Source organism: Archocentrus centrarchus, chromosome 11 (assembly GCF_007364275.1).
Source record: "Archocentrus centrarchus isolate MPI-CPG fArcCen1 chromosome 11, fArcCen1, whole genome shotgun sequence".
NCBI lineage: Eukaryota > Metazoa > Chordata > Actinopteri > Cichliformes > Cichlidae > Archocentrus > Archocentrus centrarchus.
Window position 1 is genome coordinate 28,097,435 of NC_044356.1, and position 23,993 is coordinate 28,121,427.

The 23,993-nt window shown below is 42.0% G+C and overlaps 1 protein-coding gene across 1 annotated transcript; it reads right to left on the reverse strand.

Moving 5' to 3' along the window:
- Positions 1-1,230: 1,230 nt before the first annotated feature.
- LOC115788526 (CMP-N-acetylneuraminate-beta-galactosamide-alpha-2,3-sialyltransferase 1-like) lies at positions 1,231-15,932 on the reverse strand. Its single transcript, XM_030741583.1, has 6 exons — positions 15,645-15,932; positions 14,947-15,143; positions 14,619-14,786; positions 12,740-12,779; positions 12,513-12,632; positions 1,231-1,398 (listed from the first exon to the last, which is right to left on the reverse strand). Exons 1-6 carry the CDS (start codon positions 15,930-15,932, stop codon positions 1,231-1,233), a joined length of 981 nt encoding a protein of 326 aa, XP_030597443.1.
- Between the last annotated feature and the right edge of the window lie 8,061 nt (positions 15,933-23,993).

The window sequence follows — 23,993 nt, forward strand, 5'->3', positions numbered from 1 at the left end:
TATTACAGTGATCTTAATGTCTACATTGTGTGGTGGTCAAGACGTTAGCTTAACAATGAAAGGTCACTGGGCCATTTCCAGATGAAGATACAAATCCTCTTTAGGGTTGCATCAGGAAGGGCATTCAGTGTAAAACTCTGCTAAATAGAACATGTAACCACTTGTGACAAATGAGCATCTGCAAGTAGCTTTTTTACTTTAATCTTAAAAGAAGCTCACTACACATCTGTTCTACTGCAATAAAGCAAAAATCTTCAGTTTCCTGTTGTGGCAAAAATTCACTCTCTGAAACATACTTTTAAATGATCTCTAACGCTATACAAAAGATAAAAATGGCCACTTGCAATGCAACTTCAAGTGCAGGAATGTTTCATGAAAAAGACAAACTCAGAAGACAAGAAGCAAAACACTTTCCAGGGAGGTTTTGCAGTAAACCCACAGACTTGAACACAAAGACAGATATACCCCACTGCTCTCAGGGACTCGCAGTTTATTGTGGGGGAACTACCAATTTCACCCAATCAGTGAATTCAGTTCAATTCAATTTTATTTATATGGCGCCAAATCACAACAAACAGTTGCCTCAAGGTGATTTATATTGTAAGGTAAAGACCCTACAATTACAGATTAATTACACAGAAAACCCAACGATCGAAACGACCCCCATGAGCAAGCACTTGGTGATGGTGGGAAGGAAAAGGTCCCTTTTAACAGGAAGAAATCTCCAGCAGAACCAGTAAGGGGCAGCTATCTGCTGCAACCAGTTTAGGGTGACGGGAGGGTAAACTTTTGACCAGTACTGTACTAGACAAAAGATGTTGAAAATGGAGCAGTCAGGGAGGAGGAAAACCATTTTCTAAACAAAATGGACAGCACATTTTGTGCTGTGGTAGTGTACTGACAGGGTTTTATTCTGTGCAAACTTTTCCAGACATAACCAGTGGTGCTCAACACACAAGTAAGAAACATGTATGTAAATAAGCAAAAACACACAAGATTACTTAGATCTACTACAATAAAGTACAGTAATTCTAAAGTTCTGGAGGCTGCTCATCTTAACACATAAGAGCTGATTCACATTTGTCTTTTGAGGAAAATCTATACACAATTTCAAGAACAAAAAAAATCTTTTAAATTACAAACTTATTCAAGGAAATTTCTTTGACATGCGAAACTGTGACACCAGTGTCACTGTAGGGTCTTATGGGAGAGACAAACAGAAAGCAAAGATTACCATCCTCTGAAAAAACTAATTTTTTTTTGCTCATGAAGTTTCTCAATATATTTATACTCCACACTTCCAGGATGGTGTCCAGTTTTCAAACGTTTGTTTTTGAGTGGCTCATAATAATGGTTCCAGTTTCCATTTTTGTCTGCTCCAAATCCAAACACACTAACCTGAAGACACAAAAATGAAGACAATTAATCGTAGATGGATTTGACTCAATGATCGCTATAGATTATAGGCACTGTGGATTTCATTACCATGTTTGACATTAGTGCAGTGTTAATGATTTGCCATTTGGGCTTGTTTTGTTTTGTTTTTTCCCACAAAAATGTTATTAAATCCAAGCCAAAATACATCTGTTTTCATTAGAATCTGCAGTACATTTCATAAATTCACCACCTCTTCTATGAACAAGCACCTTCCCCACCCATCCCCTGGACCTCTCATATCCTAACACAGTCTGATCAAGGCAAGAGTAAAGGGGGAAAAAAAATACTCAACATACATATGTACTAACAGTACATATGTATGTTGAGGACATATGTACTGTTAGTACATATGTATGTTGAGTATGTACTAACAGTATAAAATTCTAAGATAACAAATAAATTTAATTATTAGTTTATAAAATTATAAGCTAAATAAATTATAAGATAATAAACATATAAGTTAGAAATAAAAATATTCAATATTAAATTGTAGAAGGGAAATGAGGAAGAAATAAAGGTTAATGTCACATTCTGCTAGCGCAGGCAAAGCAGAGGACCCCAAAGCAGGACTCAGAGGCAGAGTTTAACTTAAGGTTAAACTTTATTAACAACATTGAAAAAAAAGTGAGGCTGGACAGGTGCCAGCAGTACACAATACTAAACTTAAACATGAACTTGAACATAGCTAAGAACGTAACATGAACTAAGAACGTAGCATGAAACATGAAGCGCACAGCAGGGCAGTGACGACAACACTGACCATACAGAGACAAGGACGCGACAAGGAACGAGTGAGAACACACAATATATACACAGAGGGATAATGAAGGAATGGGCAACAGGTGAGAGCACAGCTGAACACAATACACCGATCAGACAAGGTGAAGTAAACCTAAACACAATGCACAAGGAACACAAGATTGTCAAAATAAAACAGGAAGCGACCAAACCTAACACACACAGACCTAACACAGAAAATCAGACTGAGGGAATTGTAGAGGGTTGAAATGATCTCACTTCTGAGATTAAGTATCAAACGGTGATAAAGATAAAAACAGTCATCCCTAAAGTTTTTTTTTGTTTTGTTATATTTGTGAATTTGACTGTCATTTAAGCACTGTTGTGAGTTCTGTGCAGTTTCATGTATTATGGTGCCATTCCACAGCAGGACGCTAGAGGGCGTGTATCGCGCTCGTGGTATGGAGTAGCTTTGGGGCACAGAGGAAGAATAAAACTTCCTGTTATGAAGCTACGATAGCTCAACGTGTGTGCCTTTTGCTATTCTTTACCACAGGTCAGTAAAAACACCTTACAATGACTGTGCAATACAGACCATATGTGTAGAGGTTGTTTATGAGAGACTTGTACAGGCCGGCAAAAGAAGCCATTTGTGAAGCGATTGGTGGGTAAATCGTGGGTTATTGATGTATGCTAAACAATGCTAATGCTAGCGGACTTGGCTAATGTGGAGTAGAGTGGGGAAGCTAACCAAAACCAAATGAGAAACTGCTGAACTCACATGTAAACTTTTATTAGATGTGCACTCTATGAACAGTCATGTTATTCTTCTGGTTATTATGTTTAGTTAAAGTACAGTTTTGTGGTTTAATACTGAAACCAGTAATGTAATATGGTAAAGTGACTTAGTGAGTAATGGCGACTGCCGATGAGTGACTCTTGATGAGAGAGGAGCGCCATTAAAGGAGCATTGCACTTTATATAGCTGATAGTTTGCATTATAGCATTAGATGTGTTTGATTTATGACCAAAGCTAATTAATTGTGTAAACAAAATGGAACAGCAGTTAAAAGTATGTAATAATACAGTTCATTCAGGCACCTAATGCTGTAATAGGTGTTTCAATGGTTAAAAACAAATGTGTTACTGTCTTTTATACATGTAATTTAAAAGGATCGAGTTAAGAACAGCAGTATGAGTGTGTTTATGTGTTTATCTTTAAAATGAATGAGTTATTGTTGTACATTGTGATTATAATTTGTTGATGGACTCAAAGAGACTCTACTGAATAGTTTTATGAAGTTGTGGAAATGTTTTGTAATTCATATTGTCTTGACTCAGGAGCACGATGGCCATGTTTTGTAAAAGAGACAAAGAGACAAACGTGAAAGGCCATTGGTTTATATTCAGTTTAGTAACACTTCAGGTATGTTTATAGATTTTCTTGTGAAGAATAAAACTTCCTGTTTACGATAGCTCAACGTGTGTGCCTTTTGCTGTTCTTTACCACAGCACCACACGTTGGCACAGAAAGCCAGTTGCCCCTCAGACGACAAACCTAGGGAGGCAACAAATTTGGGGGCTCATCCGGGATTAGCGCCCCCTGGTGGATGGGTGCTAATCAGCAAATAACTATGGGAGTCACATCCCTCTGATTAACAGAGCTAGCAACCAAAGCAACTGACTCCAGTTATCCACCGATGGCAACTCTACACGACCTACGGTGGGAGATCCAGCAGCAACTTCATCAGCTGACCAGTGCTGCCAACAGAGACTTGCTCCGTCAACTTGCAGTTTCCTGCCAAGAAGAAAGGGGGTGACGATTTTCCTGGTGATGACGCCACTTAGGCGGAGCTCTTTGATTTCATCACTTCTTGAGAAGAAAACGACTGAAGAATCTCAAGGATCAGGGGATGTCTCGTCTGCTGGTGTTTCGTGACCTCATCGATGAACTGCAAGCGGCACAGGTAGCTGTTGAGCACAACCAAGCGTCTGATGAAGAGGATGCTGCTTCGGTATCAGAGACTGAACCACCTGTAGTAGCATCAGTAGTGAGTAAGAAAGTATCAAAATCAGTAGTTGCTGATCCAGTGACTGGTTTAATAAAACTGACTGATGTAGCTGCATTGTTACCACATAGAGACTTTAAGATACATGGTGGTCACATCTCAGATTTGGACTCTGATTTGAGTTTTAATAGTATGTGTAAGCAAACAGACGAAGGGCTGGCCAAGGGTTTCTCAGAGGCTGAAATTTTAAGGACCGTGCTTAAGATAATTAAGCCTGGTACCTTAAAAGACATGCTTATGACTAAAGATAGCCTGACCCTGGCTGAGCTAAAGCGTTTCCTCAAAGCACACCTTAGGGATAAAAGCAGTACTGAATTATTCCATGAATTGAGTAACGCAAAACAACATGACAAAGAAAGCCCACAACAGTTTATGTACAGACTGATGGGGGTGAAACAACATATAATGTTTGCTTCTAAACGAGGTACAGACTTTCAATAGACGAGACCTTCAACCCCATATCTCAGACATGGGTGTGACTGACGACTTTATTCCCAAAGTGATTACAAGGTCGCTGAGAGAAGACACAGAGAGGAAAGCTAGGTTGGGCCAGGCCTATAAACAAAAGACAATCAGGGTCAACACCACCCAGCAGGATAGTGATAGACAAAATGCAGGTCAGATGCAAGCCGAGGTGCAAGCTAACCGCACTGCTATACAGGAGCTGACTGAACAGGTGTCATCTTTGGCCAGGAGTTTAGAGAAAGCCCTCACACCTGTAGTGAATGTGGCAACAGAAAACACTCACCTGCCTCCGCCACATCCAAAACAGCCAGCCAAGCTGGAAGTTAAAGGGAAATGTCGCCAGTGTATTTCCCAAGGAAATGACACTTGCTCACACTGTTTCTGATGTGGAAAAGAGAGACACAGGGCTATTGGCTGCTTACAGAAGGGTAATCTGTTGGGAAACCCGGTGAGGTCACTGGGGGGCGACCACCAGTGACCGTAGAGAATGCAGAGTCCCCCGTTACAGAGAAGCTGCACCCCAAAGAGGAAATCTCATCTACCAAGCCCACCAAACCACACCAGGTGTCCAGAAGGGAGCGTGTTGCCCAGCTGATTGGTGGTAGGTGCATGGTAACATGCCACTTGGATGGGGTCAAACTCAAGATGCTATTGCACAGAGGGGCTCAGGTAAGCATAGTGGATAAGTCTTGGGCACAGAAAGCTTTACCCAATGTACCAATTCAACCATTGGAAAGCCTACTGCAAGACCACCCACTCAAAGTCACCGCAGCTAATGGAACAGACGTACCTTTCGATGGGTGGATAGAAGTCCTTCTTGAAATCACAAGTAGCAAACATGGCTCAGTTGCTCTTCATGTTCCGATGCTAGTGAGCCAAGCAGGTGTGAGCAGCCCATTACTAGGTTTCAATGTAATCCAAGAGATTATTGCAGGAAACAGTGATCAAACTGCTAAGGCCAAGCTGGATAAAAAGCACTATTTCAAATTTCTTCAGATAAGAAGCTTTGTTAAAGCAAACTACAACAATCTTAACAAGCCCCCTCTTACCTTACTTGAAAAGTTAATGATTCGGAATAAATCAAGGAAGGGCATCATTTCAGACTTTTATAATGTCCTGATCTCCAACTCATTAGAGAACTCAAACAATAAGCTTATAAACTGGAATTTGGACCTATCATCAAATATCAGTGAAAAGGATTGGGAAAGGGCTTTAATTAAAACTGACACAATGTCCATAAACAGCCGTCTTAGAATTCTACAATTTAAATGGCTAATGCGTATCTATGTTACGCCTGTGCATTTAAATAAATACAATAATAACATTCCAGATCTTTGTGTAAAATGTAATTCTAAAGGGACTTTAATACACTGCATGTGGGAATGTAGACAAATCAAAGCATTTTGGACAGAGGTGAAAGATATAATTGAAAAAATTATCTCAAAACAAGTTCTACTGGATCCTAAATTGTTCCTGTTAGCTTTATACCCTCGGGAACATAACTTTATTAAATCAGAACGTACCTTTATAGATATAAGCTCGTTAGCTGCAAAAAAATGTATTGCTTTGGTTTGGAAAAACATCAGCAGACCTAGTGCCACACAGTGGTTAAAACAGATGTCGTCTAATTTGCCGCTAGAAAGAATAACATATATTAGGAAATCCAAACAGTATCTTTTCGAGAGGATTTGGGGACCTTTCATTAATTTTATTAAGGACTTAGACTTGACAGAGGGTTTGTTTGAGTTCTGATTTGCCGGAACCTGTGGTGTGCCATGTTGTATAGATGTATATATTCATATTTGACCAATTTGTAATCTGCTTGAATACCCCCGTCTTTGAGAAGCTGTGTGGGGTTTTTTTTTTTTTTGTTTCTTTTTTCTTTTTTCCTTTACTTCTTTATTTTTATTTCTCTAAGTTGAGTAAAATTAATTACTACCATGTAATAACTACAAAGAGAACCTGTTTAGATAATTACGTGCTTGTATTTGCAAAGTGAAAAATCCCAATAAAAATATATTGGTAAAAAAAAAACTGCTAAGGCCAATTTAGTGGATCTATTGTCAGAGGCTTTGAAAATTAAGAAAAATAGCATTGAAACTCTTGTCTCTGTTGTTCACACAATGCCACACCAGGAAGAGTCAGAATGCTCAACAGTGAGAGTGGGAAAGAAAGGACTCACCATCCACAGCAGTCAGGTCTGCGAGGTGAGATGCCGAATTAGAGCCTTTCCTGGAGGTGGAGTCATTTTGTTTGAGCCAGATATAGAGCGTAGCTTGCCAGATGGGTTGGAGTTGTTTCCTGCTCTTGTTGATGTACTGGCTGGTGCCTCTAAGACTGTAAGAATCCCAATCCAATATTCCACAAAGCATGATGTTTTCTTACCTCCAAAAGCAGTCTTGGGATTCATCGAGGAAATTGTTGAAAGTACACCTGTGAACATTCATTCAGTTACCCAGAAGTCAACAGAGCCTCTCAGTGATCCTCTACTCTGCACTACTCAAGTAAGTTCAAACCATGATGGATGGAGTGAGGGAACAGGAAATTACAGGACTACCCAGGGTGAAGAAAAATGACACCCTGATGTCAATTTAGACCATCTGTCTGAGTCTGACCAAAGCAAGGTACAGCAATTGCTGTGTGAGGAATCAGACGTGTTTGCTCGTGATGAAGGACACATTGGATGCATCCCTGGCTTACAACTAAAAATCAACACAACCGACAATACTCCAGTCCAGAAAAGCTACAATTCCATCCACGACCACTATATAAAGAGGTAAAGGACAACATCCAAAACCTCTTAAACAGGGGGTGGATCAGGAAATCTGTGTTGGCCTATTCCTCGCCAGTAGTGTGTGTGCGGAAAAAGGACAACAGTCTGCACCTTTGTGTTGACTTACGGGAGCTCAACCGTGAGACCATCCCAGACCGTCATCCACTACCAAGGATCCAAGATCTGTTGGACAGCCTGGGGGGCAATTCATGGTTCTCCATCCTGGATCAAGGGAGTGCATACCATCGAGGTTTTGTGAGTGAGGAGTCGAGACACTTAACAGCCTTTAGCACCCCGTGGGGACTCTACGAATGGGTGCGAATACCCTTCGGATTGACTAACGCTCCAGCCGCCTTTCAGAGGTGCATGGAGGGAGTGTTAGAGGGCATCAGAGATGAGTGCTGTGTGCCTTATTTGGATGATGTCCTTTGTTATTCAGAAACCTTCGATGAACATGTGAACCATCTGAGACAAGTATTTCACCGAATGCGACAACATGGTATCAAGCTTCGGCCCACCAAATGTGAACTCTTCAAGAAACAGATCTGATACATCGGTCGAATGGTTTCAGGAGAAGGGATTCAAATCGACCCGAAGGATTTGGAAGCAGTCTTGGCCCTGAAAGATAAGAAACCCCGCACTGTCGGAGAGGTCCGGACATTGCTTGGATTTCTGAGTTATTACCGGTCCTTTATCCAAGACTTCTCACGATTGGCAAGACCCTTGTTTGAACTCCTCCAGAGCCCAGCTGAGACAAGCAGTGCCATCCAACCTCAGTCTGGTAAGGAAAAAGGTCAAGTAATCAAAGGGAACAAAGGACAACTCCTCTCCCGTACACCTGTAACTTGGACTAATGAACATGAAAATCTGGTATCAAGGTTGGTGGAGATGCTGACAAACCCTCCCATCTTAGCCTATCCAGACTTTGATCTTCCATTTGTGCTACACACAGACGCTTCAAATGAAGGACTAGGAGCTGTATTATACCAACGCCAAAACAACAAACTGTGCGTCACTGGGTACGGGTCTAGAACCTTAACACCTGCCGAGAGGAATTACCATCTACACTCTAGCAAACTTGAGTTCCTGGCCCTTAAATGGGCTATTTGCGACAAGTTCCGGGATTACCTGTATTATGCACCAACCTTCACGGTTTATACAGACAATAATCCCTTGACCTACATCCTGAATTCAGCAAGACTAAACGCTGTGGGTCACAGGTGGGTTGGGGAGTTGGCCGACTTCCATTTTGATATCAAGTATAGACCCGGAAAGAAGAATGCGGATGCTGACATGTTGTCCAGGTACCCAGTGATCCTTCAGCAGCAGATAGAGGATCATACAGAAACAATGTCACCAGAGGTGGTCTCTGCAGTGTGGCAGGGAACCAAAATGGCACAAAATGATGAGGTTCCCTGGATTGCTGCATTGCAATTAAACGTTGATGGTGGAAATACTGTGCCTTCAGACGGTGTCTCAAGCATCATACCCAAAGATATCAGAGCAGCACAACAAGAAGATCCAGCTATTAGAGAGGTTGTGTCTCTGAAGCAGAGAGCATGGACTCCGAATGAAAAAGAGAAGAGAGCAATGTGTAAACAGACAATGAGACTACTCTATGAGTGGAACAAGCTAGAGGTAGAAAATGGACTACTCTATCGGAAAACACATCAAAACAGACAACTGGTCCTCCCTGAAAAGCTCAAATCAGAGGTACTGAAGAGCTTGCATGACGACATGGGGCATGTAGGTTCGGACAAGGTTATCCATCTTGCCCGAGAACGGTTCTACTGGCCATATATGCAACAGGATATTGAGGACTATGTGACAAAAAAATGCCCTTGCATAAAACAGAAACATCCCAGTGTTCCAAAAAGAGCTCCAATGGCATCTCTCACCAGCAGTGCACCATTTGAGTTAGTTTCCATTGACTACTTGCACCTGGAGCCAAGCAAAGGAGGGTATGAGTACATCCTTGTCCTTGTCGACCACTTTACACGCTTCACACAGGCATACCCAACAAGGTACAAATCAGGAAAGACCGCTCCTGAAAAGATATTTCAGGACTTTATTCCTCGGTTTGGGTATCCAGAAAAGTTGCATCACGATCAAGGACGTGAGTTCGAGAACAGCCTGTTCCAAAGACTACAACAACTGTCAGGAATTGCACATTCACGAACCACCCCTTACCATCCGCAATGCAATCCAGTGGAACGACTAAATCGGACACTTCTCCAAATGCTGCGTACCCTACAAAAAGAGAAAAAGAGTGAATGGAAAGATCATCTGCCTCAGATTGTGCATGCATACAATTGCACAAGACATGAAGCAACAGGATACTCTCCATTTTTCCTCTTGTACGGCAGGGCTCCACGGCTGCCAGTCGATTTGCTGTTTAGCCAAAGGAAAGAGACTGAGGCACGTAACCACCAAACCTTTGTACAAAAATGGGCCGAGAGGATGCGAGTGGCTTATCAAATAGCTGTAGACAACAGCCTTAAGTCCTCAGCCAAAGGCAAGAAACAGTACGATAGATGTGTAAGTGGGGTCACTCTCCAGCCAGGTGATAGGGTACTAGTGAAAAATCTGTCGGAGAGAGGAGGGCCAGGGAAATTGCGTGCCTATTGGGAGAAGGTAGTACATCGCGTGGTGGAGAGAGTGGGAGATGGGCCAGTCTATAAGGTGCAGCCAGAGAGAGGAAGTAAGACCATGCGCGTTCTGCATAGAAATCTACTGCTGCCAGTAAACGACCTACGTCTTGAGGAAGAACTTCCCGTGGAAGAAAAGACCAGATGGAAGGGACAAAAACAACCTGAAAAATATGTTGTCCAAACAGCAACAAGTAGCTCGGATGAGGAAGATGAGTATACTTACCATCGTGACCTCCGGAGCAGGATTCCATGCTACAGACTTCCAGACCCTTGCCAACAAGATCCTGTTATTCTACAGGAGTGTCCTCAGCAACAGGAAAATGTCATGCCACGGCGGAAATCTCTAAGTCAGCGCAAGTTAAATGCAACAGCCAGAGAGTTCTGTCCTGCTAACAGGCAAGAATCTGAGGGAGAGCAGGACATTGTGGAGACTGAGGAGTTGGTCAAAACAAGGTTTGACCAAGTGGATGAAATGGATGGAGGAAACATAGGAGAAAACGACCATGTAAGGAGGTCACAGAGGAGAGGGCGACCAGCAGAAAGACTCACATATGACACTCTGGGTCAGCCATCATACCGCCATTGGAGAACGGACATGAACTCCCTCTCAGCCAGCCAACCCTATGTGTTCAATCCCGGCTTTCCATCCTCCTTTTACCCCATCCATCCCCAACCATACTACCACAACTGGTACACTCTCATACACTGACGAGTCCACACAAATAGAAACAAATGTCAGGAGACATTCTTTGAGTGGGGGAGAGTGTAGAGGGTTGAAATGATCTCACTTAAGTATCAAACGGTAATAAAGATAAAAACAGTCACCCCTAAAGTTTTTTTGTTTTGCTATATTTCTGAATTTGACTGTCATTTAAGCACTGTTGTGAGTTCTGTGCAGTTTCATGTATTATGGTGCCATTCCACAGCAGGACGCTAGAGGGCGCGTATCGCGCTCGTGGTATGGAGTAGCTTTGGGGCACAGAGGAAGAATAAAACTTCCTGTTATGAAGCTACGATAGCTCAACGTGTGTGCCTTTTGCTATTCTTTACCACAGGTCAGTAAAAACACCTTACAATGACTGTGCAATACAGACCATATGTGTAGAGGTTGTTTATGAGAGACTTGTACAGGCCGGCAAAAGAAGCCGTTTGTGAAGCGATTGGTGGGTAAATCGTGGGTTATTGATGTATGCTAAACAATGCTAATGCTAGCGGACTTGGCTAATGTGGAGTAGAGTGGGGAAGCTAACCAAAACCAAATGAGAAACTGCTGAACTCACATGTAAACTTTTATTCAATGTGCACTCTATGAACAGTCATATGTTATTCTTCTGATTATTATGTTTAGTTAAAGTACAGTTTTGTGGTTTAATACTGAAACCAGTAATGTAATATGGTAAAGTGACTTAGTGAGTAATGGCGACTGCCGATGAGTGACTCTTGATGAGAGAGAAGTGCCATTAAAGGAGCATTGCACTTTATATAGCTGATAGTTTGCATTATAGCATTAGATGTGTTTGTTTTATGAACAAAGCTAATTAATTGTGTAAACAAAATGGAACAACAGTTAAAAGTATGTAAAAATACAGTTCATTCAGGCACTTAATGCTGTAATAGGTGTTTCAATGGTTAAAAACAAATGTGTTACTGTCTTTTATACATGTAATTTAAAAGGATCGAGTTAAGAACAGCAGTATGAGTGTGTTTATGTGTTTATCCTTAAAATGAATGAGTTATTGTTGTACATTGTGATTATAATTTGTTGATGGACTCAAAGAGACTCTATTGAATAGTTTTATGAAGTTGTGGAAATGTTTTGTGATTCATATTGTCTTGACTCAGGAGCACGACAGCCATGTTTTGTAAAAGAGACTAAAGTGAAAGGCCACTGGTTTATATTCAGTTTAGTAACACTTCAGGTATGTTTATAGATTTTCTTGTGAAGAATAAAACTTCCTGTTATGAAGCTACGATAGCTCAACGTGTGTGCCTTTTGCTGTTCTTTACCACAGCACCACACGTTGGCACAGCCAGTTGCCCCTCAGACGACAAACCTAGGGAGGCAACAGAATCAAACATTACACAAGGAAACAGCGGGAAGGGAAACTAAACACAGAAGGGCCAAGACACGGGAAAAAAAAAAGACAGGACGATAAATGAAGAGAAACCTTTAATATATAAATAACTAAATAGACAGATCACCCAACAACAAACTGAGAAACTGAACTATAAGAAACAACCCGAAAAATATAACAAAACAAAACTACCCAAGACATGAGAACAAAACAGATACACTATAACAGAAAACCATAGTAACCTAAAGTCCTAACTCAGAACTCAAAACATAACTCAAAGAAACAGGACGCACTGGGCCACTACCTCATCACACATGTGAAAGCTGAGAATCAAAGTCAGAAAGCCAGTGGATGGATATCTTCCCTTTTGGTTTAGCCAAACATAATGGACATATTTCATGAACTCTGGACTGAGAATCATCACCTGTTAAAGATAATAGACTTTAATGTGATAAAAATATATTTTTGCACTCAGTGACATGTCATATGCTGGATCTATGCAGAATAAGTAATATAAGTCATACTACTCACCAAATCCTTATTCATTCGTGATTTAGCAGTTGCTCTTTGGCTGTTGGATATAACATGGATTAAGTCCACACTTACAAATATAACTACACTTCAAAATGTGTCACAGTTTGCTTTGGTATTTTTGTAATGCTTTACAGTTATGTCCCATAGGGTCTCCTGTGGGGGGGTGCTGTGGGAGTATGGGGTGTCTGACCTGTTTTTACAGGCCATTCAGTCCCTGTACTGCACCACGAGCTTGGCAGTAAGTCAGACTCATTTATGGTGGGTGTTGGACTCCACCAGGGCTGCCCTTCATCACAGATTCTGTTCATAATTTTTATGGACAGAATTCTAGGTGAGAATTTGACCACAGTGACAAGAGGTATGTTTGTAGGAGTAAAGGAGAGGCTTTCAAACCTAAGAACGCTGTACCACCTGTCAAGCATGGTGATGTTGGCTTCATGCTCTGGGGCTGTTTTGCTCCCAATGATACTAGTACATTGCACAAAGTGAATGCAATAATGACAAAGGAAGACTGCTTCCAAATTGTTTCACTTCACCACAAATCAACAGCTAAATGGTTGAAACTTAGACACAACTGAGTTTTCCAACAAGGCAAAACTGGTTTGGGAATGGATAAAGCAGGCTAATGTAATATGTCACACTTGGGCATCATAGGAGGAGGACAGGAGACTTCTGAAGCTCTTTGGGTTATCTTTATTTTTAGAGTAGTCTAATCCAACTACTTTTTTTCATTAATGAGTAATCTAAGACGTTACTATTTGCAATTCAGTAATCAGATTAAAGTTATTTATCCAAGTCACTGTGCGTTACTATTTTTATAATTTTCTTAGTAAAAAGCTATATTTTTGCTTTCTTCTTCCATCTCAGGGAGTGACTTCTGGCCAATGTGACAATTAAGTCCCATTTTCAGCATGAGGACAATAATAGCACACAGCGACACAAACGTAAACAATGGAGGGAGGCGAGAGATGCACGTTTTCTAGCTGGAAATACAGGTACTATTTTGAGTTTGTGTCAGCTAAAGATGACAATATCAGTGTTGGCTGTGCACTCTGTGCTGGCAACGAAGCGCTATCTAGCTTCAAAAACACTACAGCAGACTGGAAGAAACATTTGGAGTTGCAGCATGGCACAGTCAAACTTACAGAGCAAGTCCCACCAGGTGGTGCAAAGCATAGCTGCGGCTAATGCAGGAGGCCCCCCAGCACCCAAACAACAAAAGCTGGACTTTGGTACAAACCAGTAAGTGGGAGAGAGCAGAAGAAGTTGTTGGGACAGTATGTAGTAGACGAAATGCTGCCCTTAAACACGGTTGACTCGCCCTCGTTTCATGGTTGCCATTTTTATGTTGAGGTTTTGCACTTTTTTTCAGAAGTGCAAAACACCAGCAGTAGACATTCTATTTTTCTTTTCTTTTCTTTCCTTTTTCAAAACAATGAACCCTGAGCATGAATGTCCTTCCTCTCTAGGGGTCAGGGTAGACTACCTCAGTCCCCAAAGCTCTGCAAGGATTATTTTGCCCTGTGAAACAACGCACAACTTTCTATCTTTCTAGTCCAGTCTTTTTGGTGGTCTGGTGATCCGGCCTGATCTGGTCACTCTGGGAATCTCTGGAATGACCCTGATATGAGACCAGTTTCTCCTGAGACTTCCTGAGGGCATGTCTATGTTGTAAGACCTTGGTGTTCGACTGGACCACTGACACAACCATCCGTGCACACCAGTCAACTGTATAGTAAAAACAAAGGTACGTTTTTCTTGTAGTCGTACATTCTAAATAGTGTCCCTACAGATATTTGTCAAAATGATATGTTTATGACATTTTCATCCAGTTACAGAACCAAGTAGAGATATTACCTCTGTAATACACACATACCTTTGAGTGAAGGACCACATGAGCCATTCTAAATCATGGATTTTGTATGGAAAAAACACAAGACGAGTGGTGTTGTCTAAATTTTTAAAACTGTTTGGAAACATCACGTGGTATGTTGTTTTGTTTCCAACATCTCTTTCAAAGCCTTCAGTGGGGCCATGGTTCATTCTAAATAGCACAGAGGATATATTGTACATATTCATCACACATATTGTATGATTTATGTAGAGTTAACATTGTAGGGAAAGAATATATTTATCAATAGGTGTTTAGAGGAACACATGCCTGAAGAGTTTAACAAAGATGGACGATTATGTTTTATGCTTACCTTATGACAATATCATGAAAATCTATCATTGATCCATAATGTGATCCATTCAGGTTGCCAGAATTTCCAATCACAGCACAAGTTCTGCAGAGGTCAGGGCTGGATCTTGTGGAATGCACATTGGTTGGAAAGATCTGAAACACCTTGTCCACTGTTTTTTTGTAGTAACTGTAGTTGCGTCTATCAGTCTGTATGCGCTGACAACAAAACAAAAGCAGATTTTTAACTTTCCAGAATAGAATCAGATACACTTACATGCCTACTTATTATAATATAGTTACATAAAGCATTAGAAGACTCCTCAACTAATCAATTCTTACAAAAGAGCTAATGAATACTTTAGTATATTAAAATAAGAAGACAAGGCTTGGCTCACAAAAAATACAACCAATGTAGAGTTTTTTCCTGAATGTGTTCTTTCCTTAAAAAATCTTTCTAAGTATATTTATAATACTTTCTTGAAGTTATTTTCCCCATCAGCTATTGCCCCTGAAATCAGTTATGACATTAGAGAAATTTCTGAAGAGAAGTTTTATTTTTATTTTTTTTCCAGTAAATATTCATATTTTTAAATATATTACTGTAAATAATTACAAATAAATAAAAATAAATTAAAGTCTTTCACTTAATAGAAACAGAAATAGAAGTCATAACTCAACAATTACCCAGTCTTTTAAAATATAAAAGTTGCCATTTACCTTCCACCAGTTAAACGCATCACTTGAGACATTGTTTGTGATTGATAAGAAGGGCTCAGGAGATTCTTTTATAAGTTTTGTGAACCATGGATCATAGTCCGTTAAACATTTGTCACAGGCACAAAGACTTGCATTCTGATGGACGAAGTAATCATGGTACACAGTTAAAATCCATGAAGCTCTAGAAAATACTCCAATGGCAGTGACGCACACTAAGAGAAGAAAAACCAATGGTTTCCTTGGATGCATCTTCACACCGTAAGAATCTTGAATGGGGATCTGATTCATTCTGTGGATACAATAGAAAACACAGGATTGAACAATATGGCAATTCATCATGCAGCAAACAAGACCAAACTGTTTATTACTGCAGTGACAGGCAAACTAAAACTTCAGTCTGTATTAAAATCCATTCATTTTCTAAATGATTGGATGTAACTGATGTCTCCAGCCATGCCTGAACTGAATATAACAGTCACACCTGTCATTTACTTGTATTGATTGAAATGCAGAGAAAAATAATGGGAACAGCATCTTTCCCTCATCCATGTCATCCAGTTCTCTGTGTGCGCTGTGTCTGTGCTCTTGACTCTAGCCAGACTGTTATACCTGCCAAGCAGGTAGCTACACAACGGCCACTGTATTTGAGTGTTTTTCAACTCTTTATGTTGGTATTTGCAAGCTCTCCAAATCTAATTCCCATCTACAATTAAACTGTTCAACTGTCTGAAGATTAATAAAGTGAACACTTAATATTCACAGTATTTCTTATGTCTCTTTCAACTCACTTAATTGTTTTTTTTATGTGTGATAATTGTAGAAGGAAGTAATTTATATAATGTAGTGACAGTCTTCCCTCAAATCTCACTCAAGTTTTAATTTTAATTTAATTTTATTTTATTGAAAGAAAAAAACTATGAATTATCATGCTTACTATGCAGTCTAAAAGATAAACAAATGTGCGCCTTGTCTGTGTAGGTTCTCAGTCATCCAGGTCTAGTAAATATTCTTTTATGGCTAAAATAATTGTAGATTTTCAGACATATAAGACAAATATTTCAGGGTTTTTTTTTCTATCGTAGTATATGGGAACAGTATTCACAATAACATAACAAATTCTCTAAAATAAAAATATTTTTATTTTAGAGAATTTGATTTTCTGTTGCATGGCACTGAACAGGAGTGGCCCTCCAATCTCATTGTACATCCTGTATAATGACAATAAAAGGCATTCTATTCTATTCTATTCTATTCTGTTCTTCTAAAAACAAATCATTGCTACACCAGATGAATAAATAACATAACAATACTAATAAATAACAGCTACTACTGGCATGTACTGTAGTATGCATGGAATTGTACATCCTCATAAAACTGTGGAACTTTGACACCTTTTTTTGGCATGCAAAATAGTAATATGGCAGTAAGTGAGCTGAAACTAGGTGGGTAGATGCTGAAGCTATACAGGTGCTAAAATTAGAATATCATGAAAATGTTGATTTATTTGAGTAATTCCATTAAAAAGTAAAACTTGTATATTATATTACTTCATTACACACAGACTGATATATTTCAAAAGTTTATTTCTTTTAAGTTTGATGATGATAACTGAAAAATTTGAATATTACTTAAGACCAATACAAAAAAAGGGGGATTTTTAGAAATGTTGGCCAACTGAAAAATATGAACATGAAAAGTATGAACATTAAAAGTATGAGCATGTACAGCACTCAATACTTAGTTGGGGCTCCTTTTGCCTGGATTACTGCAGCACTGCGGCATGGCATGGAGTCAATCAGTCCGTGGCACTGCTCAGGTGTTATGAGAGCCAGTGTCCTTCGGCTCTGCTGAATTGTTGGGTCTGTCGTATCACATCTTCCTCTTCACAATAGCCCATAGATTTTCTATGGGGTTAAGGTCAGGCGAGTTTGCTGGCCAATTAAGAACAGGGATACCGTGGTCCTTAAACCAGGTACTGGTAGCTTTGGCACTGTGTGCAGGTGCCAAGTCCTGCTGGAAAATGAAATCTGCATCTCCATAAAGTTGGTCAGCAGCTGGAAGCATGAAATGCTCTAAAACTTCCTGGTAGACAGCTACGTTGACCTTGGACCTCAGGAAACACAGTGGACCAACACCAGCAGATGACATGTCACCCCAAACCATCACTGACTGTAAAAACTTTACACTGGACCTCAAGCAACGTGGATTCTGTGCCTCTCCTCTCTTCCTCCAGACTCTGGGACCTTGATTTCCAAAGGAAATGCAAAATTGACTTTGATCAGAGAACATAACTTTGGAGCACTCAGCAGCAGTCCAGTCCTTTTTGTCTTTAGCCCAGGCGAGACACTTCTGATGCTGTCTCTTGTTCAAGAGTGGCTTGACACAAACACTGTGACAGCTGTCTTACATACGTCTGTGCGTGGTGGTTCTTGAAGCACTGACTCCAGCTGCAGTCCACTCTTTGTGAATTGCCCCCGCATTTTTGAGTGGGTTTTGTTTCACAGTCCTCTCCAGGGTGCGGTTATCCCTATTGCTTGTACACTTTTTTCTACCACAGCTTTTCGTTCCCTTCGTCTCTTTATTAATGTGCTTGGACACAGAGCTCTGTGAACAGCCAGCCTCTTTAGCAATGACGCTTTGTGTCTTACCCTTCTTGTGCAAGGTGTCAAAGGTCATCCTTTGGACAACTGTCAAGGCAGCAGTCTTCCCCATGCTTGTGTAGCCTACAGAATTAGACTGAGAAACAATTTAAAGGCCTTTGCAGGTGTTTTGAGTTAATCAGCTGATTAGAGTGTGGCACCAGGTGTCTTCAGTATTGAATCTTTTCACAATATTCTAATTTTCTGAGATACTGAATTTGGGGTTTTCATTAGTTGTCAGTTATAATCATCAAAATTAAAAGAAATAAACTTTTGAAATATATCAGTCTGTGTGTAATGAATGAATATAATACACAAGCTTCACTTTTTGAATGGGATGACTGAAATAAATTAACTTCTTCATGATATTCTAATTTTATGACCAGCACCTGTATACCATGATTGCAGCTTTATTGACACCTGTTGGCATGAATGCATTACCAGGAAGTACACTGCCTCTCACCTCAGGGTGAACGGATGGATCATTTTCAGATTTCATCAAAAAGTGTTTGGCAAAAGTAGCTTTGCCACCTGTTTTTTTTCAACGCAGTGCTGCTTGAAGGCCAGTATTGCTTTTCAGCCTTGCCTATTGCGCACAGAGATTTCTCCAGATTCTCAGAATCTCGTGATATTAGTAGATGATGGGGTATTCAAAGTCATCACAGTTTTATGTTGAGGAACATTATTCTGAAATTGTTCCACAATTTGTGCATCTGGTTTTCTGCAGATTTGTCAACCTCTGCCCAGCTTTACTTCTGAGAAACTGGGCTTCTCTAAGATGTTCTTTTTATACCCAATCCTGTTACTGACCCATTGCCAATGCAAAATATCCCTCCAGCTGTTACTTTTTCAGCCTTTTATTGTCCCCATTCCAACATTTTTTTTGATATATTGCTGCCATCAAATTCAAAATGAGCTGCTATATTTTATGAAATAGTAATATTTAAACATATATATTTTCTATGTCATATTATATAAAACAAATAAGGGGTTACTGTTATGGGGTAAACTGTGCCACCCTGTGGTGGCTTGGGGGTATTTTGGAAAAGACGTACCTAAGAAAGTACAGCCCCGTTGTTGTATGGTTTTTTGCCGTGTTGCAGCGTTCATTAAAACAGCTATGCCAATGCTCACTTTCTGGTTCTCTGTGCTTAGCATTACTCACGCAACATGGTGTCAGAAGTGAAATAGTTAGAGGACTACTCAATATCACAAGTTTTTTTTCTTTGCATTTTTCCTGGACCGAGTCTGTCTCACCAAGCTTAAATAAAGGCTACAGCTAACGCGAGGATGGCTGCGGGCGCAAATGTGATTCCACCGCCGGCTGAGATGAAACTCTCCGGAGACATAGCGGCTAACTGGGATACGTTTAAGGAGGACTTCGAGGATTACTTGCTAGCGACCGGATTGAACAGGAAGCCAGCAGACGTACAAGCAGCAACACTGAGACGAGTAATGGGCAGCGAGTGCAGGCACATCTATAAGCACAATCTGCACCTAACTGCGGAACAAGAGAATGATGTGACAGCCATTCTGACAGCCTTGGGAAGGTATTTCAAGCCAGCAAAAAATGTTATATTTGAGCGTTTTGTCTTTGGAAGCCTGAAGCAAGAGGATGGAGAATTGATAGACACATTTGTGACTAGGATGAGAGAGAGGGCTTCTACCTGTGAATACGGTGAGCTAAAAGAGGAGCTCATAAGGGACAGACTAGTTCTTGGAATCATAGATGAGGGCACACGCCGCCGACTTTTAAGTGAGAAAGACCTTACCCTTGCCTCAGCTATTGATATGTGCCGGGCTGCGGAGCTCACAGATGCACGTATGAAAGCGCTAACCCATAAATCGGATGACTCGATTAATGCGGCGGACACCAGGCAGCCTGTGCGCAACATGCACGGGCTCAACAAATCATGGGGGAAAGCGAGTGGAAGCAACTGTAAATATTGCGGACACCAGCACAAGCCAGGGAGGGACGCATGCCCTGCAGCTGGAAAGACCTGCCGCCACTGTGGAACACCTAATCACTTCGCAAGCGTGTGCCTGAGGAAAAGGGCCGGACAGCCTCACTTAAATGTTGTGGACACAGCTGGAGACACAGCACAGGACAATGAAGCAGAAGCATACTTATATATGACCACAGCAGCTTCAACAGACATACAGCAAGGAAAGAAGTGGTTTGTGAATCTGAAAGTGAACAGTGTAAAGCAAAACTGCCAGTTGGACTCTGGAGCTACATGCAATGTTATGAGCCTCAAAGACAAGATGAGAGTGGCGCCAAAGGGGAAATTGGTCCCGAGCCACACCAGGCTGAAACTTTACTCAGGTGAGGTCATGACATCACTCGGACTGTTCAGGACACATTGCACAATAAAGGGATACACATACCCGTTAGACTTTGAGGTCGTAGAGACCAACCAATACCCATTGTTGTCTGGTTCAACATGTGAACGCCTTGGCCTAATGCACTTCACTATACCTGAGGAGCTTCACAAGGTGGAATGCATTGTGCCAGGATCTCTCACTAAGCAGCAGCTCATTGGCAGATACAAGGAAGTTTTCACCTCACCCATCGAGTCACTGCCCGGTGAGGTCCATTTCGACTTAAATGAGTCCATCACACCGGTGCAGTGCCCGCCACGCAATGTCCCAATAGCTCTCAAAACAGCTGTGAAAGCAGAATTGGACAGACACGAGAGGGAGGGCCACCTGACCTCAGTGACAGAGCCTACTGATTGGATTAGTAATATGGTGATCATTAAGAAACCTGATAAGATTCGTATCTGTATTGACCCAAAGCCACTGAACAAAGCACTGAAGAGATCTCATTATATCATGCCCACTCTAGACGATGTCCTCTACAAGCTGCCCAAAGCCCGCATATTCTCGTTAGTGGACGCACGTGATGCCTTCCTCCAATGTAAGCTCGACAGTGAAAGCAGCTTTCTCACCACATTCTGGACTCCATGGGGCCGCAAACGCTGGCTTAAACTCCCTTTTGGTGTTTCAGTGGCCCCGGAAGTCTATCAGAGGAAACAACATGAGCTACTGGCAGCCCTGGATGGGGTGGAGCCGATTGCTGATGACATCTTGGTTGTTGGCTGTGGCAACTCAGATGAAGAGGCCATCAGGGATCACGACATGAAACTCCTTGCACTCATGGAGCGGTGCAAGGAAGTCCGCCTCAGGCTTAGCCTGAAGAAGCTACAGTTTAAAGTCAAAGAGGTACACTTCCATGGCCATGTGCTGTCAGCTGAAGGCCTTAGACCAGACCCTGAGAAGGTTAGGGCAGTGCAAGCTATGCCAGCCCCAGCCGACGGGAAAGCCGTGCAGAGATTCATAGGTTTTGTCACATACCTTTCCAAATTCCTGCCACGCCTTTCTGAGGTATGTGAACCACTGCGCAGGCTACTGGACAAGGAAGTGCCATGGCACTGGCTCCCAAAACATGATGCTGCGATCACAGAAATTAAGCGCCTGGTGTCAGCTGCACCAGTCTTGAAATATTATGACGTCAGCAAGCCAGTCACAGTGCAAAGTGATGCAAGCCAGAACGGCCTAGGATGCTGCCTCCTGCAAGATGGACAACCGGTGGCATTTGCTTCAAGGGCACTCACTGCAGCAGAGCAGAACTACGCTCAAATTGAAAAAGAATGCCTGAGCATAGTTTTCGCCTGTCAGCGCTTCCATTACTACCTCTACGGCAGAAGTGACGTCACTGCAGAAACTGACCACAAACCCCTCGTCGCCATCTTTAGCAAGCCCCTCCTCAGTGCTCCTAAACGACTGCAAAGCATGCTGCTCACTCTTCAGGGCTACTGCCTGAACGTGGTCTACAAACCTGGCCCAGAGATGTACTTGAGTGATACACTGAGCAGAGCCACGACACCCCCTCTCAGTTCGGACCAGCCCTTCATACGGCAGTCGGTTTGCTCATTAGCTCAACATGCAGAGTTGGAAGCTGAACAGGTAAACCAAGCTGACTACCTCAATGTTACAAGTCAGCGCTTAACCCAAATCAGACAATACACAGAGACGGATGAACACCTTCAGGCCCTAATATCAGCAGTACTGGAGGGCTGGCCAGACCAGAGAGGTGACACACAGATCGCCATCAGAGAATATTGGGCCTTCAGGGATGAGATTAGTGTGCAGAATGGGGTCCTCTTCAAAAGTGACAGGGTCATCATTCCCAAGAAGCTGTGTCCTGAAATGCTCCGCCGTATCCATTGGAGCCATGTGGGAGCAGAGGCCTGCTACAGGCAGGCTCGGCAGACACTCTTCTGGCCCAATATGCAGGGAGAAATTAAGGATTTTGTGGGACAATGTGCCACATGCAATGAGTATGCACATGACCAACAAAAAGAGACTATGATGTCGCATCCCCTTCCTAAGCGGCCGTGGCAAATCTTAAGCATGGATTTGTTTAATTATGCAGGGAAGGATTTTCTGCTGATGATAGACCACTACTCAGACTTCTGGGAAATAGAACACCTTACTGACTTATCTGCTGAAACGACAATCAGAAAGTGCAAGGCCCAATTTGCCAGGTATGGGCAGCCTGATCGTGTAATCACAGACTGTGGCTCACAGTTCGATTGTGCTCTTTTCAGACAGCTTGCTCGGGACTGGGGATTTGAACACATTACCTCATCCCCACGCCACCCAAAGGCCAATGGTAAGGCCGAATCAGCGGTGAAGATAGCTAAGAACATCTGGAAATGGGCTTCACGAGCAGGTGAGGACCCATGGAGAGCTATCCTGCTTTGGAGAAACACTCCCACAGTGGGCATGGATAGTAGTCCTGCACAGCGGCTCATGGCACGCAGGCTTAAGACACCTCTCCCAGTGACTGACGCCCTCCTGAGACCACGTGTTGTATCAGGTGTAGCAGAAAAAATAAAGTACAAAAGACAGGTTGCTAAACACTACTATGACAAAACTGCAAGCGACCTCCCAGAGCTACAGGTTGGGCAGAGTGTCAGGATGAAGCCACTTCCCGGTGACAGGACCGGGAGATGGCGCCGTGGCACATGTCTCCAGCAGGTGGCACCACGTTCATACCTTGTGGAAATAGAAGGTGCTATGTACCGCCGCAACCGAGTAGATTTGCGGCCAGCAGAACCTGTTCCGCCTGAGGTCAGTGCGCGGCCCAAAAAACTCGGCCGCTCACGGCATGTCCAGCAAGGGCAGCTCATCCATTCAGGAGGATCCACGGGAGCTCATCAGCAGGCCGGTGAGTCCCTCTACAACTCGCCAGCCCCCCACGGATCATGCAAGACGGACCCTAGCACGGACTCCAGTACAGCCTGTGCGCCACACAAGGAGTGGCAGGCTCACCAAGCCCCCAGAAAGACTGAGCTTGTGAAATCAAACATAGACACATTACAAAAAAAAAAAACAGTAAGTGATATATGTTGTCACTGCTTCAATGTTAATATCTCAGATATGTCCTGATGTTGAGATAATGACCAGTTAGGGGTCATATTGGACATGAGAAAGGGGAACAGTAACAGATAAGCATGCATCTTTTACTAGTTATGTTAGAAGTAATCGCAGTAATATTGTGTTTAATGAAAGTGTTAAAAGGGGAAATGTTATGGGGTAAACTGTGCCACCCTGTGGTGGCTTGGGGGTATTTTGGAAAAGACGTACCTAAGAAAGTACAGCCCCGTTGTTGTATGGTTTTTTGCCGTGTTGCAGCGTTCAT

Bases quoted from the DNA above. Each gene is read 5' to 3' on its own strand.
- LOC115788526 (XM_030741583.1), bottom strand. From the start codon at position 15,932: ATGAATCAGATCCCCATTCAAGATTCTTACGGTGTGAAGATGCATCCA. The intron at 12,780-14,618 runs GTATGTGTGTAT...TATATCCAACAG, and splicing joins ATGTGGTCCTTCACTCAAAG to CCAAAGAGCAACTGCTAAAT. The intron at 12,633-12,739 runs GTGAGTAGTATG...TATCTTTAACAG, and splicing joins CACGAATGAATAAGGATTTG to GTGATGATTCTCAGTCCAGA.